Source organism: Caloenas nicobarica, chromosome 25, assembly GCF_036013445.1.
Source record: "Caloenas nicobarica isolate bCalNic1 chromosome 25, bCalNic1.hap1, whole genome shotgun sequence".
NCBI lineage: Eukaryota > Metazoa > Chordata > Aves > Columbiformes > Columbidae > Caloenas > Caloenas nicobarica.
The window spans coordinates 3,896,438-3,914,485 of NC_088269.1; the positions used below are offsets into that span (position 1 = coordinate 3,896,438).

The 18,048-nt window shown below is 40.5% G+C and overlaps 1 protein-coding gene across 1 annotated transcript; it reads right to left on the reverse strand.

The window, feature by feature from the left end:
- Positions 1-5,194: 5,194 nt before the first annotated feature.
- BNIP3L (BCL2 interacting protein 3 like) lies at positions 5,195-17,718 on the reverse strand. Its single transcript, XM_065651825.1, has 6 exons — positions 17,526-17,718; positions 12,543-12,729; positions 12,052-12,124; positions 10,177-10,280; positions 9,225-9,374; positions 5,195-7,972 (listed from the first exon to the last, which is right to left on the reverse strand). The coding sequence occupies exons 1-6, from the start codon at positions 17,608-17,610 to the stop codon at positions 7,924-7,926; spliced, it is 648 nt and encodes a 215-aa protein (XP_065507897.1). The 5' UTR covers positions 17,611-17,718; the 3' UTR covers positions 5,195-7,923.
- Between the last annotated feature and the right edge of the window lie 330 nt (positions 17,719-18,048).

Here is an 18,048-nt window from a genome sequence, read left to right on the forward strand (position 1 = left end):
CCTATTCATAAATGCTCACGACTAACATAATACTTTTAGTGCTGCTGCATTTGCCTTCCTCATGCATTCATCAGCACGTTTCCGGCAGCTCTTCGCCTGCTTTTTGGAAACCCATAACTCTTGTGCAGTTAAGTACTCAAATCTAATTACCACCCCCCAACTAATTTTACATTAACTTTGCTCTGACTACACTCCTAAGAGGAACGGTAACGATTTATAAGCGCTCTCACTTCAGCAGAAGGAAATGGAACACAACGCCTTTCAGCACCATTCTCTCTCTCTCTCATACACATTTCTGCTGAGAAATAAAAGCCTAAGCCTGAAAAGTGCCAAACCACGATGTTGCGAGCAGGCCTGCCGGGGTGACATCACTTATCATACCACCGTGTTCCCAGCCAATTGGGGAAGGTTTCTCACCCAGCCGTTAATTCTCACCTAGCAGGGAAGCCTACAGGAAAGTGTCACAGCCCAGGGAGAGGACTCACTTTTATTGTCAATACTTACCATGCCACAACTCCTCTCTTTCCCTTTCCCACTCCAGCGTGCACACGCACATACGTGCACACAAACACGCAGGGAACACAGCAGAAGCAAAACAACCACGCACAGCAAAACTCCATTTGTGAGCATTAGGCTTTTGGCAGTGATTCACCTGAGAACTTCCTCCTGCTGCTGGAGATTCATATTTTTGTTCAACAATTTGAGTGGGCGGAAGAAGCTTCTTCCTCTTCCGAGTCACTGATCACTTTAACTCATTGTTATGACACTATGCAGCTAACAGACTTTGTATTTCTACCCCAAATATATTAAGAGCAATTAAATCTCCAGCCAGATAGCCCAATCATGCCTGTAACCCTTTGAAGACAGCCGAGAATTTGAAGCTGGGTTTATGTTCCGACTTTCTTCAGATAACTGGTAAATTAACTAGACGAGACCTAAATCTTAGCACACAGAAGCAAAGCCCAACATCAGATCAGGGTCAGCTGCAGTGTTGCAAACTGAAGCTTGCAAGTACACACCGTTTACACCAGAGATACTTCACTGCAGCCGCCATCTAGCAGGAGAACGGGGATGTAATATTGTCATGGAATGCAGCAAGCCATTAAAATAACTGGTAAGAACTCCAGAGATCTCTTTTACCTATCAGACAGTGCTTTTAAAGATGCAGCTGTAATTGTCGATTGCTTCTTACACTGAAATAAAATAATCGGTACATCAAGTAAGCAAGTCTGTACAGTCCTCTGGTACTGGTACAGCCTACTCACGTGAGAGGAAAAAAACCAGGACCTGTCTGTCTCTGTGAGAATTCAGGAGACTGTAGGTTGTACTCTAGGCACACAGCTTTAAATCCAACTAACTCAGCAGCACTTTAAAAGCCTATGAATACAAATAGGTTTTTACATCACACTCCCTACAAAAAATATTTGAGCACTGCTCCCACTCTGGATAGCGTAGTCACACACACTACAAAGCTCTGAGTTTGCAAAGATCAAGCTGAAAAATCCAACTCCAGTATCCCTCTTGCTCTTATTGACTCTGATACAAGCATTTGTTCCTACCTTATCAGTATTTACAAAAATACCTGTACTTTTGAAGAGCAGAATCCTGCTACCAGAGCCGGGTGTAGATAAGCCCAGGAAAAGGCAGGCTGTTGTTTCCCAGCGCTGGGCAGCACAGCCGTGCCAAAGCCTGCCGCGCTGTGCCGGGCCGGTTTCTGCAGCTCCATTGGGCTGCGGCTGTTCTGCGCTGCCAGGACTGTCACAGACCCCTGCCGGCCTCAACTGCAGAGCGCCAGGCAGACAACCGGGACTTTTGTCACTGATTCATTAGTCTCTCACCAACACCTAACTGGTCTTTCTGAAACTCAAATACTGGCAGCTGTAGCTTCTTCATCTCCAGTGTCAAGCAAAACACTGGCAGAAAAGCAACTTGTTTCTGTGAGCTCTCCTGTATGAAACGCAGAGCTGTAAGCAATTGTGTTTTAGCCAGCACCACTGGAAGTGAACACAAAGCATCATCCAGGCCTTCAGGAGGATTTCTCAGACAGAAAAGTCCAGAAGACGAGTCCAAGTTTGCAGCTGAATCCAAATTTAGCTTATTAAACATTCTTACCTTGAAACATGACAGATAAAGTAATCTTTATAAGCTGCTTCCTTTGAGGTGAAAGCAAAATAGTGACTTTCAAACATACACCCTCCTGGGCTTCACCAGATCCAATTACACAGGTCAACCACACACCACCAGAGCACAAGATCCAAAACTGTGTAAGCGACCACATACCTACCTGAAGAAATTGCCGAAATACACAGCAAAACAAGGCGATATTTCATCTCAGTAACTGAAACTCTTCACAAAACAGGCGGGTTCAAAGAGACTCTGCCTCTTCATGTTATTTGATCAGAAATGAGAAGCAGCATGAAAACATGAGCAGATGAAGGAAATGGAAGGAGCACTCAGAGATGACTGGGCAGAGCATAGGAAAAAGGAGTGCAATGAAGCGTCCAAGCAATGAACTTTATGGTGAATACCAGAAAAGCAGAAGCAAGAGGTTTTAACTCAATAGGAAGCTGCTGAGGAGGCATGTTGATCCAGCTGCAGATCTGTCAGAATGGTCCCACCAAAGCTCTTTACACCACCTGAGGGACAATCACAATCACGAAATCTGAAAGAACAAGTGTAACTTCCATTTTAAATGGCACACATGCACCTTTTACATTTTACTTGGTCAAAAGCTCATGTAACACTTTTAAAGTAAATATTATTTTTTTTTTACGAAATAAGAGGTAAGAAGTATCACACTGAAGATACTGTATATGTAATTTTTCTATTGGTCACAGATAAATGACTGTCTCCCAGCACGTATTTAGATGCGTGTTACACATCAGCAGTAAAAGGTTGTGAAAGTTCCCAGAGAAGATTTGTCTTAAAACACACAGATTTTCATTAAAACAACCATTTAGGAGACACAGTCTGTAAGGATTATGCACCTGAGAGTCAAAGGCTCCTTCATCTACCACAGAAAGGAATTCCGGGATCCAGTGGCCAAAATGTAAACTTCAGTCCAAAGAAAGATGTAAGTTAAAGGCTACAACAGCTGAATCAAGCGGTAGGTCCAGCACAACTCCATACACTGAAATCTTTACCAGGATACATGTGTCCTTCTGTGACGTAAATTACATATATTAACTGCAACAACTTAAACAGTTTAGGACTCACTAGTCTTCCCTTTCATTTTATACACCCGAATAAGTACTTATTGTGTTTTCTGGCCTTAAAATTCATTCGTCTTTAGACAACACACTGCAACTTAAACAAACTGTAGCAATGAAAAACAAAAACCCAAAAAGTGTCTCTAAACAAACTCCACAATCTTATCTGACAGACGGGTGTCAGGAAACAGTTCAAACCGGAAAATGCTGGTTTCCATTCTCGATTTTCTGGCAGCAGCTCAAGAAAGTTCAGTCCTGTTTACTTTCCTTAATGGAAAACCACCACTCGCTCTCCCCCTAACGTCAAGACTAATCACGGTTTGAGTCCTGCACCGCCACGCTGACATGCAGCGCAGGGCACACAGTGATTTAACGAAACGGAAATGCATTTCGCTTTTGCTTTCTCATGCAGATGCTGTATGCAGCATGAGATTTTTCCAGGAGTATCTTCAGGTTTTAGTTTTGTTTTTTAAAGCAATGATTGAACTATGCAGCATAGCTCAAGAGTCCTATCATTTTATTTGGTTTTCAAGACTGAAAACACAAAAGTCTTCATATAAAACCAAGAACAGAGATCCTACAAACACTTTGCATAGAACCAGGGTATCACTTTTAGATGTTTTAGAATTTTTACATGTATGCACAGACACACTAATGTCTGTAAAGAAACTTTTCTTAAAACACAGAATTTAAAGTAAATTCTAATATTTTAATACGTATACACTTAACTTTGAAAACAGAGTGTAAATAGGACTCAACATTTCTTGAAGGTCTCATGTGAATAGCTAATCTAGGTAATCTCTAGGTGCGTTGTGGTTAAGTACAGGTTCATAACATAACACACTTCTTGGTGCTGATTACAGACAAAAGCAAGACAGTGAGCAGCTCATTTGTTTAGCTACATGGCATTTAGTTGAACAGACAGGCAATATCGCTATGCTGTTCTAAATTAAGTACGCAAATAAATCATTCTCTTCAGTCTTGAACACTTCTGTACTAGAATGAAAAGAAACCTGAAGACAGTCCTCAAACTCCATCAGAATGTGATTTATACCACAATCATCTTAGTGCAAACTTACTGCTGCTTTATGAAATAGTATCTTGTATTTATTGTTTTGCAAAACATTGCATTATGACTAAAGAAGTTTTGAAGCACACAATGAATTTTTTTCCTGCAACAACTACTAAATAAATGTGTGTATCTCAGTCAGCTGAAGAGAAACAATCTGCTCAAAACTCCCAAACCCTGCCCTGCAAAGCAGTTTCAAAGTAGCAGTAATTCAAAACTTCAAGCTCAAGTTTCAGTATAAACTTTCTGAAAGTAGAATTTATAATTTTATCCACCTTACTCCTCTGAAAAAAAATCAATCAAATTTTCACAAAGTTCTGGATTTTAACATTAAAAGCATGGAAAAGAATCCCTAAGTAACTAAAATGGGCAGCAGCAGTATCAGAACGACACTTCACACTTGCAATGAACTACTGTCCACACGATACTCCTACAAGTAAACAGTGCTCTTGAACCAAGAATACGGAGGCAGATTAATAATTAGGGTTTATGTCCCTTATTCTTTAATCTGCAAATTTAACAGATTAAGGAAACAGAAGAGAAATACAAGGAGTACAGTACAGTTGACCCGTTATACAAAATCTCAACAATTCCACTTCACATTTCATGTGTCACGACATTATTTTGCTTTAAAGGTTTCCCTTGATAAGGCGCTAGAGGACTTCGTGCAGGTATACAATGCTGACAATGGGAATATTTTTATTAAGTGCTTCAGGAAAAGAAGCAGATGATCCCAAGTCACTAAAAAAAACCCCCAAACAATCAAAAAATTATTCCAGTCTACAGCTTCAATGCTCATACAACCCAGAGCACAATAGTTTCATAAAACATTATACAAAGCAGTCCTGTAATAAAAGAAAACAGAAGAAAGAAAAGGTAAAGAAAGGCGCAGCATGAAGTAATTTCAGACAACCGGTTTTGTGAGAGCTTTAATGGCACAAAATGTTTATAAGCTACAACTTATACATGTACTGTAAACTGTATATAATGTTACAAAGTGCTAACTAATTTATGAAGAATGCATAATCACTTTGGCTCAGTTAACTCCAATAGTTCAACAAATGTCAATTAAAAAATTTGAATTTCTAATGATCTTCAGCTTTCAGTTTTTAAAACAGTAAGTAAATATGCATTTGCTGCAGTTAAGTTAGCCTGCTGCATTTTTAATGTGCGAGTTTATGCATTTTTTCCTTGATCCTATTTACAAATATTCTAGGCCAGTTTTCACTGAATGTAAGAAAAATGAAGCCTGCATTTTTTTTCCAAAACTGTAAACAGGTATAAAGCTTTTTAAAACAACATTTATCTTAACAAAACTTCAACTATCAATAGTTGAAACCCCTTTGCAAATTATACAACAATCTGTTTCTGTTCATTGTAAAACTAGAAGTTGTAGACTTTCATCCAAAGCTTATAGGAGGGTATCAATAAATACTGCTTCGTATCATAGCAAGTGTTACAGTGATCATGTATCCACTCCTCATGTATAGTTTTTACAATTTTTACTTCACGGCTCCTTCAAATATTATAAGCTGTGTTGATACTCTAGCCACAAGCTTGCAATATTATATATCAGATATTCTAAAGAAGAATTACCTTTTAATTTAGAAAGGGGTAACTTTTTTTTTTTTAAAAAAGGTACTCCCTACTTAATAAAAATCTATTTTTCCACTATTCCAATTTCCATACAAAACAAGGTGCTGTAATTAGAACTGAAAGTGTTTCAGCCTTTCCCCCATCCCCTCGGTTTTCAGGACTGGAAAATGATGTACTCGGTACTATCTAAACCACCCTTCACCACTTCCCCCTTCCCTCCCCACCTTTGGGTGAAAACCAATATCCATGCTTGAGACAAATTTGCAGTTGTGGGCAGCTCAAGTGCCGCTAATATCCATGACTAAAAGAAAAAAGATGTCTCCAAAAGATTTTTTTTGTCACCCTGAAAGCATTCTCCAACAGCATTCAGGAGGAGAGAATAAAAATAAACACAGTTTAGCAGTGGATTTATACTTAACTTTTTTTCCTTCCTGGGAGCTAAGTTGTTTTAAACCAAATCTCAACTGGGATTTAGCTTCTACGCATCAAATGTTTCAAGCGATCACTGCTCTATCAAATAATCAGCTCTATAAAGTCTGATGCAAGCAAACAATTACAGGTAGCTGTTCTCTCCAAACTGGCCGACTATATTATCATTTTCTGCAAGTCGGCCTACTAAAGTCTTTATTTAAAAGAGATTTTTTTCTAGTCTTATAATTAGCATTGGTTCCCTAAGTACTTAGTATTAAAGTCTATATCATTTTTTTAATATATTCATATATATATAAAAAAGAGTATTCTATCCTTCAGAGTCATGCTACATGTTCTGAAATCCAATAAAATCTATTTAAGGACATGACTGTCCCGATGCTTTGTAACAATTTGGTACTAAAGCTTCACATTTTGAAAAGAAGTGTCACTGAAGGAGGACAAGGCTTAATGTTCCCTAAGATAAAAGTTCAACAACATCAGTGAGAAGTCTATCTAACATGAGACATCACGAGTGACTTTCAGATTCCATGTATCCCCAAAGGAGATTGTACAGTAAACAGTGAGATAGGAATATTGAAAACTCATTTGCAGAAGACATTTCAGAGCTTTGCAACTTCTGAATCTCTACACACCCGCAAGATTGTCCCCCTTAACAATAAGTCAAACACTTTACCTTCTGAAACTGCCGTATCGTCGTAATTATAAATGGTTCCACAACAAAGAGAATCCTACCATTTTATACAGTCTAACTATACCTACAGCTGTTGGGTTTTTCCTTAATTTAAAACTACTTTTAGGAGGAAAATTTCACATTTAAAATTTTCCCTTAAGAAAACAGGTAAGGAAAATAAAAGCTTCTTCACATGCAAACAATGCAGTTTTTCTAATATTTCCTAGGCATCAGACAGGTTCTCCTACAAGGAATAAGGAGCTGACTTCATAGAAAAGACAAGATTACAACAATTACCTACTATTAAAATATGCTGATGGATTTAGTTATCCTACTTTAAAATCTATGCAGTCTTTGCCTCCTGCAAATCAAAGGGTGTTAGCCAATACAAGGGGCCAAGTAAATTCCCCCAAAAGCTGATTTAAACTGCTTTTTATTGCCAGTGATTTCTTAGTTTATTTCACAACCAGCCTGTTTTTCAAAAGAAAAATTCATTTTCACTCCAATCAATAATTTTCTTCCAAAGAGACTATTAATTTTATCACCATAATACAGTCAACATTTATACCATGCACAACTGCAATTTGAGTCAGGTTGCACTAAGGAGGCAACAGCATCACTGATAAAATTAAAACTTGCTGGTGGCATTTTGCATTGAGAGAAGCCCTTGCAACATATAGACAGTTGTAAACTCCATCCGGCAACTCTGACGTGTCTTGCAGGCCAAGAGGCAGGGGAATGGGAGGAGAGAGGGAAAGAATGTGGATAGCGAAACACCTCAACAGAGTTCCAACACAATACTGAATTCCAGAGTTAGCAAAAACCTGGATATGTAAGGAAAGGGTGAAGTCAGGGTCATGCTTAAAATGGTCTCAAGTCAAATGTACTAAATGAGACAGTAACACCTTCACAGGTCACGTGGATTTCCAGGTTTTGCACTCCATCTTTCAGTAAGTGCTGGCTGAAGGTGTGGTCAGTCGTTTTCCAATGTAGATGCTGAAATAAAAAGTATAAGGCATATCGTATTTCACAGAAATAGTCCATTTCCCAAACAGTCCTCACGCACTCAGCTATTCTAATTTGTCTTTCAAGTCTGATGAGATTCTTCCAAGGACTTCTCTTCATTAAAACTGCTTAACGGGTGAGATTTTCAGATGAGCCTAGAAAGACTGATGCTGCCAACATTCAGTAAAAGCAGATTTCTTCAAGTCTCAAGCTCACTTGAAAATCTCACTCCAAAAGCTTTTGTGTTGTTTGTAGAGCACCTGACACTGGGGCTCTTGAACAGCCGAGCAACACTGCCAGATGACTATGGTAAAACAAAAAAAGTACTGCCTATAAAGGGAGCGGGTGAGCTTTAAAACACCGAGCATTGAGGATCTACACAAACACTGACCTCTAACAAATACATCCATTCAAGATATAATTCGTCGCAGAAATACACAATTTTGCTATAGTTCAAATATCTTACAATATATTCTCATATATTCTATCCTCCTCATTTACAAGAATTTAAAGAGACACTGAACTACTCCCCCCAGAAAGAAACATGAAGCTAATTAAAAACATATTTTGAGTATGTCTTTGCCCCCCATTGCAGAAAAACATAAGATGGATAAACATAACGTAAGGACTTCAGTAGGCTGAGAAATTATGTTGGATTACACAAGCAATTAAACCATCACTGAGCAGCGTCGTAGCTGATCTTGCAGGTCACATCCAGTATTTCACGTATCCTCCTTTAACTATTGAAAGCTTGACTTTCAGTAATATCACACAACTGTGGCATTAGACATTGAAAATTACAGAGTATGTGCCATTCACACGGAACTTCAGCGGTATTATTTGTACAACATGTTTTTGTAATGGTTAGTAAAAGTTACAGCAGTTTTCCATCTATTCTAGTCTTACGTTCCCTACGTTATAACCCAAAGCATTTAAGTAGAAGGCGAGAATAATCAAATGGCACATGTTGCAATTGCAAAGGTTACTTGCAAATTAACGATAATCCATGCATTTTCAATGTAAGAAACTTCATCTATTCTAGAAATAAAACATATTAATGCCTGCAAAGTTTTAACTGCTGCAAAGTTTTCCTACATTTCAGAAAGTGCACCAAGTGTGTCTTGAGCAAGGTGCAACAATACTTTGGTTATTCCAGATAAAGCGCTTTTCTGCAGGCACCTGCCATACAAGTAAAGCAGAAAAGCAAAGCCCAATGCAAAAGCTGAATTCGGTTCATACTTACCCTAGTCCCAAAGCCAAAACATGAGATATGAACAGAGATGGAATGAAAACCTTAAGAAATTCTGCAGAGAAAATGCCACCTTTTTTCATTGCTCCACTTTTCCTCATACTTAAAGACACTGAACGCTTAGGATGTCTGAAATGAAATTCCCTGAAAGAAGAAGGGGAGGGGGGAGAAATTCAATAAGATTTCTTTTTAATTTTTTTTCCACTTCTTCACACAAATGCACAGATCTCTGTAGGAACATTTTTTACAAGGTACAAAGAGCTAGAGATCAAAGCAAGAGATCCCTTACCCAGAGTATGGAATCAAAGAGAATAATAGGAGGTATTGTGGAGAGACCACTTACACAGACAGGATAGAGACAAAGGGAGCAGTAGCTGAAGAGAGAGGTAGGTCCGAGAGAGGGAATTTCAGGATGTGATTTGTTAGCAAGAGCCTCATTTTTTGTTCCAAACAGAGATACAGAAGTCTGCCCGATTTAGACAGCATCCTCTATTTTAATAAAAATGCTTTGCACTCAAGGATCTCAACGTTTCCCCTTCCGTGGATGAACATTACATATTTTACATAGAAAGGAAAAAAGGTAGAGAATTTAGGAGACTTGCTCAACAGTATTCCATTTAATAAGCCAAAACTAAACCCCATGAATCCCAGCTCCAAGTACTCAGCTCTGCCAATAATTATGTCAGAAACCTTGTAATCAGATTGCTGTGGATATATATTACTTTCAATAAAATGGTAATTTTGTTGCTATTAAGATTTTCATACTTAATTGTTTTGACTTTTTGTAGCCTTCCCAAAGAGAAATTCATCTTAGAAAAAGATGATCCTGTTTGGAGAGCCAGAGTAATTCCATGCAATTGTGACCTGTCATTCTTCTCTCCTTCACATAAAAGAATATCCATCTTAAAAAAAAAAAAAAAAAAAAAAGGAAAAAAGTTTAACTTACTTGGGAGGAATGTTTTCAGGCCTACTCGACCAGTCTGACACCCAGTCAGCACTTTTCTTCAAAACTTCCAACTCTTTCTCTCCTTCTACTGCTTCTTCTTCAGACTGAAAATATACACAGGACAAGCCTTGTAACACTCCATTAGCTCCTTCTTATGGTGTTAAATTGAGAGCGACAACAACAGTGGTAAAATGATAAACACCAAATGGTTGCACCTGATAAACGAGCAAGTGTTCCTGGACTACTGATTATTTAGAAGAGATTTTATTATGCTAAAAGGAGGATCTGCACAAGTCAGTATACCACAAAGTTCATTACTACATCCAGGACTTCAGCATCATTTTTTTTAACTAACCAAAAAATGATTATTTTAATATTAAATGTAATAAAGCAGCATTATGAAAAACAAAACAAGTTTCTACAAACAGCAAAAACTTTAAGTTGATGGCATTTGATTTAAAGTGTACACACAGCGGCTAAAGCACAGAAAGCCAAATAAAAAGGCTTCAAAAGCAGTATTTTGACTTTTTAAAAGGTGTTATTAGTCACGTAAAATTTATATTACGCGCAACTAGCAGCTTCTACTGGGTGTGTCCCAGATGTTGTAAGGAAAAGTAAGCACTCACCACAATTGTCTTGATCCAAAGATTTACCATCACATCATTAGATGCAAATGTTATCATACAGGAAAAAAAATTGAAAGGCTAGAGAGTGCCACTGACTTCAGTACAAACTCCTCCTTAGCATTAAAACAATTTCCTGAGTGACCCTTAGTAAAAGAAGATAAACCACTTACAACATTAAAGTGGGAACCATACCAAAACCAGAAGCAATCAGACAGGACAGTCACAAAAGAGAGATGGCAGAACTAACCAACAACTTCATTCAGATTGTTCTGGCTCTATAGGGCATAACTGCAACAGTCCTGCTGTTCAGCCAGGTCTTTGACAAAATTAAATGCAAGGTTTCATTCTTCCAGGAGTGCTTTTTATTTATACTGCTGAAGACAGCAAGTTCTTTTAAATGATCAAACTAAGAGTTCAGCATTAATTTCCTCTCAGTTTGTATGATGGAGATTACTCACTGTCATGTGAGCTGACTATCTGTAGAGCAATAAACTGAACACTCTGAAATCTTGTGCAGAAATATAAACATTTCAAAAACAAAACAGGTTTGACACACAAGCACTGTTAAAAAATAATATGACTGCGACTAAACAGGGCATTTCTCAGCATTAGAGAGGGAGCCTCATTTTTCCCCTCACTCCAAGGCTATTAACCTCTACCAGTCAAATTTCAATTAATACAGAATGTAACCCTAAACAAAGTTTACTAACCCTGCCTTGTTGTTTAAAATAATTGGTCTGGAATGTGTTTTAATTTAATAAAACTTTATTCTGAAAGCAAACCCTTAAAAGAAAGGATAATTTAGTTAAACTGACGTAAGCCTGAGTGCAAAAAATTATTTACTCTACCTATCTACAGGGGGGTACTATGTAAAGTTCTAATAAAACAGATTGAGGAAAAACCTGCGAGAATAAAGTACAAGAGAAGTAAACAGCCTTACCCAAATGACTAAGGGACACCTCCAAATTTTAAGTAAGGATTATATAATCTATTTGCTTGTACTGCAGCTAGCAGCCACGGTTAGGATCTCAGAATGAAAAAAAAAAGTTGCTGGCAAGTAGCAGTTTAATGCATTTTTGACATGTAAAATATATAGCATTTTAGACCTTTTGATATGAGAGAGCTTGCTCTGCCCCTCAAGTACTCCCAATACTGATCTATATAAACATATGATTTATATACAATATCCACAACCTGAAAATATATATTTTTTAAGTTAATGTATTTTGAAGGTTAATGAAGAAAATACCTGAGAACTACTGTCTTTACTTGTGTGCATTTCCACATCAAAAGTTATCTGTCCATCTTCTTGAGGTGAAGGGCTAAAGAAAAAATGATTTCATTATGTCATTTTGTCATACTACACTGTCACCTAAAGAATCATTAGTGTAAAGAGCATCTCAGCTGAATCATTTCCATGTGCACTTCCGCACACTATTGAGATGAGTTACACACTACACTACCCTTCAGATCACAAACATCAGTATTAGAAAGCCTTCCAAAACCCCTCATCTTTTCAATTGGTTTTTCCATTTATAATCCGACCTTTCTCAAGAGAGTTGACCATCCTTCCACTGAAACAAAGAAAGCATTGCCCAAAACTTCAAGTGCTACACAAAATACATAGATCCTTTCCTTCTTTTAGATAACGCTGCCAGTATTGGGAATTATACCTCTTTTTGTATCATTACAAGTGAAAACATCACACAACTGCACGTAGGACAGCAAACATTTCTTTACCTGTCACAGTGGGAACTACCTCTTGAGCTGCTCTGTCCTGATTCATGCTGGGCATCCAGAAGGATTTTTTCCATGTCTCCATTGTGGATGGAGGACGATGAAGGGACGTGTTCCAAACCTCCATTTTTCCCATTGCCGTTATCGTTGCTATTGCCATTGCCGTTCATCTGTAACTCCACCCAGGAACCTGTTGGGCCAGCCAGACGTCACTTCATTAAAAGCAGTGGAACTGAAACCCATCTTAAGTTTATCAACTACACACAGAAAAAAACATGAACATGGTGAATTTAGATAACATACACTGCTGCTGGGAGAAAGCTCATAAACACGCACTGGAGACAAGAGTGACATGTTTCTTCCTTTTTCATCAACAGAAACACACCTAAAAAGTTATGTTTCGTTGCTACCTAGCCATGGAGCTAGTTGAATAAAATATCCCCTCTCTCCTCAACTATTAATACTTTAATAGGCCACATTTCTCTCTGCAGTTCGAAGCTTCAGTATGTATCACTCAATTACACTAGTCACCTCGCTTCCCTGTTCATTCCTTTTTGAAAGAAAATTTTCACCACCTAGGCCCCTACTATACAACTCCCCCATCCGTAATTTTATACTCTCCTTTTTCCCTCTACTTTCAAAGGCCCTGACTCAAACTCTGATTTTTATACACGGCAGGCAGGCTGCCATTCTCAGGCAAAAAACCAAGTTCTGGAAATATTCTTAATTCATAAACATACCATTTAATGTCCTGAGGGGTAAAGATAGAATAGACTTCTACTGCTTTATCTGCTCCAAATATCTAAATACATTCCCTATCCAAATGCAATTCCCCTCTTCTCACTAAGGCATTTAACAAGAATCACTTGACCATATTAGCCATGAATATGGAGGAAAAGATCTCCAATTTCTCAAAAGTAAACTGCTTTCAATGAAACATTATTTCCCATTATCAGTCAGATGATTTCACAGACGTCCAGTTATGGCATCACGACTCCTGTGTAATTTAATTTACGTCACCTGAAGGAGGGCGCTTTCAGGTTTTTTGTTGATTCTTATTTTTTAAAGTTTTGGCATCTTCGCCACTGAGGTAAAAATATTCAAGAAAGAAGACAGTCTAAAGATACTAAAACAACAGCTGAAATTCCTTTTAAAATATTATTTGTACAGGTTCTGAATTTTAATACTGATTTCTTGACCTTTGAAATGCACCTGTATTTATCTTTTTATAGCAAAGTTTTGGCTCTGGGAACTGTATCAGTAACACAGGAAGGGATGTATGTCATAACGAGTTCACCTATTTTCAACTTGATTTTGTGAAGTTGAAACAGAGTTTATCCTTAGTACCAATTATTAACTATGCCACTATACTGACGACCATGGAAGCATCATACTCTAAAGAGTCCTGGTGGTTTACTGCCTGGTTTCCCCAAGCTGTATTCATAACCAAGGAACTTGGGGAGTGCACAATCACACAACGTAGACCAACTCTGTACTACACACCGGGTTTTTCAGGTAATGAAGTTTTAACTGGGAAAAGGCAGCCTTTGCTCAGACTAGTCAGCATGAGACACAGAGACCATATTATTCCAGATTTATGTTCACTCCTGGTGTCTAAACTTCTAAATAAAAAGGCCTTAGTGTGAGAACTACATCAGAAAGGCAGATTTGCCTTGTAGCAACACCTTTACAGCAAGAGGCCCCACCTGCAGAAAAGCACGTGGCGACTGCAGTTAGAAGCCAGGCCAGAAAGCTATACATCCCCCAAGAACCACTTTGGAGTACAGAGCATCTATCAGGAGAATTCTAATGCTCAGGATCTGCAAAGATATATCTTATTAAAAAATCAGCAGTGAGTGTCCAACTGTGAAAAAAGCAGAGGGCAGAAGTACAAGGGGGTGTCTTCCTCCAACACCAAGCACAGGCAGAGAAAAGCTCAGCGGAAGATGATCAGAACTGGTTGCTCTAGAATGCAGCTACTTAAACACACCTCCGCAGCACTTCATCTCATGTACAAATAAAATCTTCTATTAACATTTATCCTGGACTGACAAAACCTGCTGTTTATCTAAGATGTGTTGTGGCCATAAGAGGAAGAACACTCAAATTAAACTGTGAGTAAAGAGTCCCAACAAGTCGAGCAGTAGTTTACATGACACGCAGCACGTTCTCCATCTGACCTCACTCTTAATGAGCCCAAATACATTCACGAAGGCGTAATCTGACATCAAGCTAAACATGCTGCGTACTCCCACTGGCAGTCACAACCGGTTCGGGAGAGAGCAGGAGACCTTGGAGTTACACAGACTGATTAGAGGCTGCTGCTTTAAACAGATGCACAGGAATATATTTGAGAATAAACTGCCCAAGTAATAATAGAGAATGCTTTCTGCCCCAAGCTTGCTTTAAAAATAAGATAGATATGCTAATCACCCACATGAGAACTCTTAATTTTACCATGTTTCCAACTTGACAGTACAACAGAAAATATAGTAGAATTAAGAAATACGGTAGAATTCTCTTCCCTTCACAAATAACATAAGATACAAATAACATTTAAGGAAAAAAAACCCACAACAACAACAACAAAACATACAAACAAACAAACACAACCCCCCCCAAAACACAAGACAAAACAGAACACCACACAACTGTTAAAAGGAATGGTATTTTTCTCCAAAATAGTTTGAATTTTGGCCATGGTCTACAGTTCATTATTTCACTGTGAACTGATATACTTTAATTACATGTTTTTTCCATAATTGGTGGTCCTTTTAAACAACAGTAGCTAAATGTGTGTGGGAAAGGGGGGGTCTAATTTTGTTTATTCACTCTGTGATTTCTCTTGGAGTGGTTGGGGAGAGATACCGAGGACAATATACATTTTATATACATTTATACATTTTATATACATAAAAATACTTCAAACTAGTAGCTCACAAGAAGTCTGAGCTATGGTCAATTTGAATAAACTAAGAAATACCACTTTTACAGTGAAGTCCACCATAAAATAAGAACGACAAAAAGAGAAGAAAAGAAAGCTGTTCAGATTCCCATAATGGTAATTATGATGCAAATTTTCCATGACAGAGCTAGATGGGTTCCTGCTGGCATTTCTTCTTTTTGTCAATGTGTAACAGAGCTTTATAATAATTAAAGTATATGACGCATCTAGAATTCCCAGAGCAAGCAAACCTTTTTTTTTTTTTTTTTTTTTGGTGAACCCAACAAAGCACGGGTTCAGTTACCAGTTTTATTCCCAGGTCTTCTGACCTTCGCTTCAAGTGCTAAGGAATCTTTGAAAGAAAGGCTCTAAACACGCACAAATGACATACAGAACAAAATGAGTAAGTGTCTAAGCGCATTAGCCTGAAAAGGCTCACTGAAAAGCTTATGTAGTGGCAGAAAATGTACATATAACACGAAAGCATTGTGGAGCGGCTGAACATCTGAAAGCAGCACTAAGCCTACGTGGAGCCGATTGGTTGCGTTTGTTTTGTTCACAGAGCAGAGACTATCAAACATTTCCTCTCCTATGCTGTGCTCACCACCTCCTGTAATCACATTGATTTTTGCTAAGCCTTTACGTGCTGATCCAGCAATAAGATCTACATGGGTAGATCCAGCACAGGCTCACAGTGCACTTATCTCTTGCTGCTTCTAAACTACAGCAGAATAACATGTCCCACAGAGTAAGTTAACACACTAACAGAAAACAAAAAAGAAATATTAAAATATAGACGCATCAAAGATCACCGTTTCTGAAGTAAGCTCTGAGTTAGGAACTACGTATGTCACAACGTTAAGACAGCATAATTGTTATTCAAGTACGCTAACAGCCCTGAATAATTTGCTAAAATACCTGTTTGACTCAGGTGAACATTGTTGCAAACTGCAACCCTTATCACAAGATGTAGTGTTACCGTAACACAATAGCAGCGTTATGAAACGGGCATAGTTTGTTCTTCTTTGATACAATTCCCATTGAGTTACAGCGGATCAACTAACCAATATATTTCGTGGTCAGTTTAATTTCATTGTAAACCACGAAGGTAACAGTTAATCATTAATGCAATTTATTCACCTCTTCAACTGCAGTATCCTTAATAATTTCAAACAAATGAAATGACACACTGAAGTAGCTGTTAAAACGAGGGAAAGGCATCTGCCGAGTAAGTATGAGAGCCGACATAAAAACCACCGATGTTCCTTACAACAGTTATCCTGGGAACAAAAGGATGCAGCAGAGCAGCTGACAGAGATGCCGGATATAGAGGAAAATAGCTCACGTCAGTGCTATTGACTCAGCCACTGAATAAACTAATTCCCACAGTCACGCTCCTCCCCCTACCCGGCTGTATCCCCATTTAGCTGTTAACACCAGCCACCGAATAAACTCGGTTTAACCGCGGAACAAACCTGCTCCTGCTCTTCTCGGCTCGCCCCGCACCCCGGCGCCAGCTCGTTCCTCTGGCCGGTTCCCCTCAGCCCCACCGCTCCCGAGAGGAGCAGCCGGGGCGCGAACCCGCAACCCGGGCGCGAATCCTCAGTCGGGGCCCGAACCCGCGGCCGAGCGCTCCCCACAGCCCCCGAGCGCTCCGGGGTGCCCCCCGTCCGCCTTCCTCGCCCCGCAGCCAGCGGCTCCCGCAGCGCCCCAGGCTCTGCGGACACCCCAACATCCCGCTCCCCGGCAGGAAGCACCCGTGAGGCGCTGCCCCCGTGAGGCGCTGCCTCCGCCAGGGCCCCTCAGGCCGCACCACCCGCCTCTTCCTCACAGGCCCCGCCGGCGGCCGCCACCGAACCAATTACACCCGTTCCGCCGCCGATTGGCCCCCGGGGCTCTCGCGGCCCCGTCCTCCGCCAATCCCGGCCCGGAGAAGGGGAGAAGGGGAGAAGGGGGTCGCGGCCCCCGGGGCTTCCCTCACAGCCCTTCCCGGTCACCCCCCCGCCCCATTTGCGCTCGTTTCCACACGTTCCCGCACTCACTGTTGAGCCCCGGCTCGGTGTGCGTCCCCTCAGCCGGCGGGTTGTTGTTGTTGTTGTGCTGCGGCGGCTCCTGAGGGCTGGACATGGCGGCGGGCAGGAGCGGGGCGGCTGAGGAGACCGAGCAGCCGCTTCGGGGCTGGGACAACAACAACAACAAACCCGGACTCCGCTCCGGGCCCGGCCGCCCCGCCCTCCAGCCTGCAACTGCGCAGGCGCGGCCGCGCGCCGCTCCCGCCTTTCCGCCGCCGCGCACGCGCCGCCCGCCCCGGGGCGCGTGCCGCGGCACCATGGCGCTCCCCGGGCTCGCGCACGTCCCGCCGCCGCCGCCGCGCATGCGCCAGGGGGCGGGGCCCGCTCTGAGGAGAGGGGGGGGGGGAAAAGCGCGGGAGGGCGGCGAAGCGGGAGGGCGGCGGCTCCACCTGCACCCGCAGCCAAAAACCGCCGGGAAACGCGGCCTGGAGGGGCCCGGCCCTCCCCGCACGGCTCTCTGGAGCCGTCGGGCACCGCCCATCCTGCGCTGCTT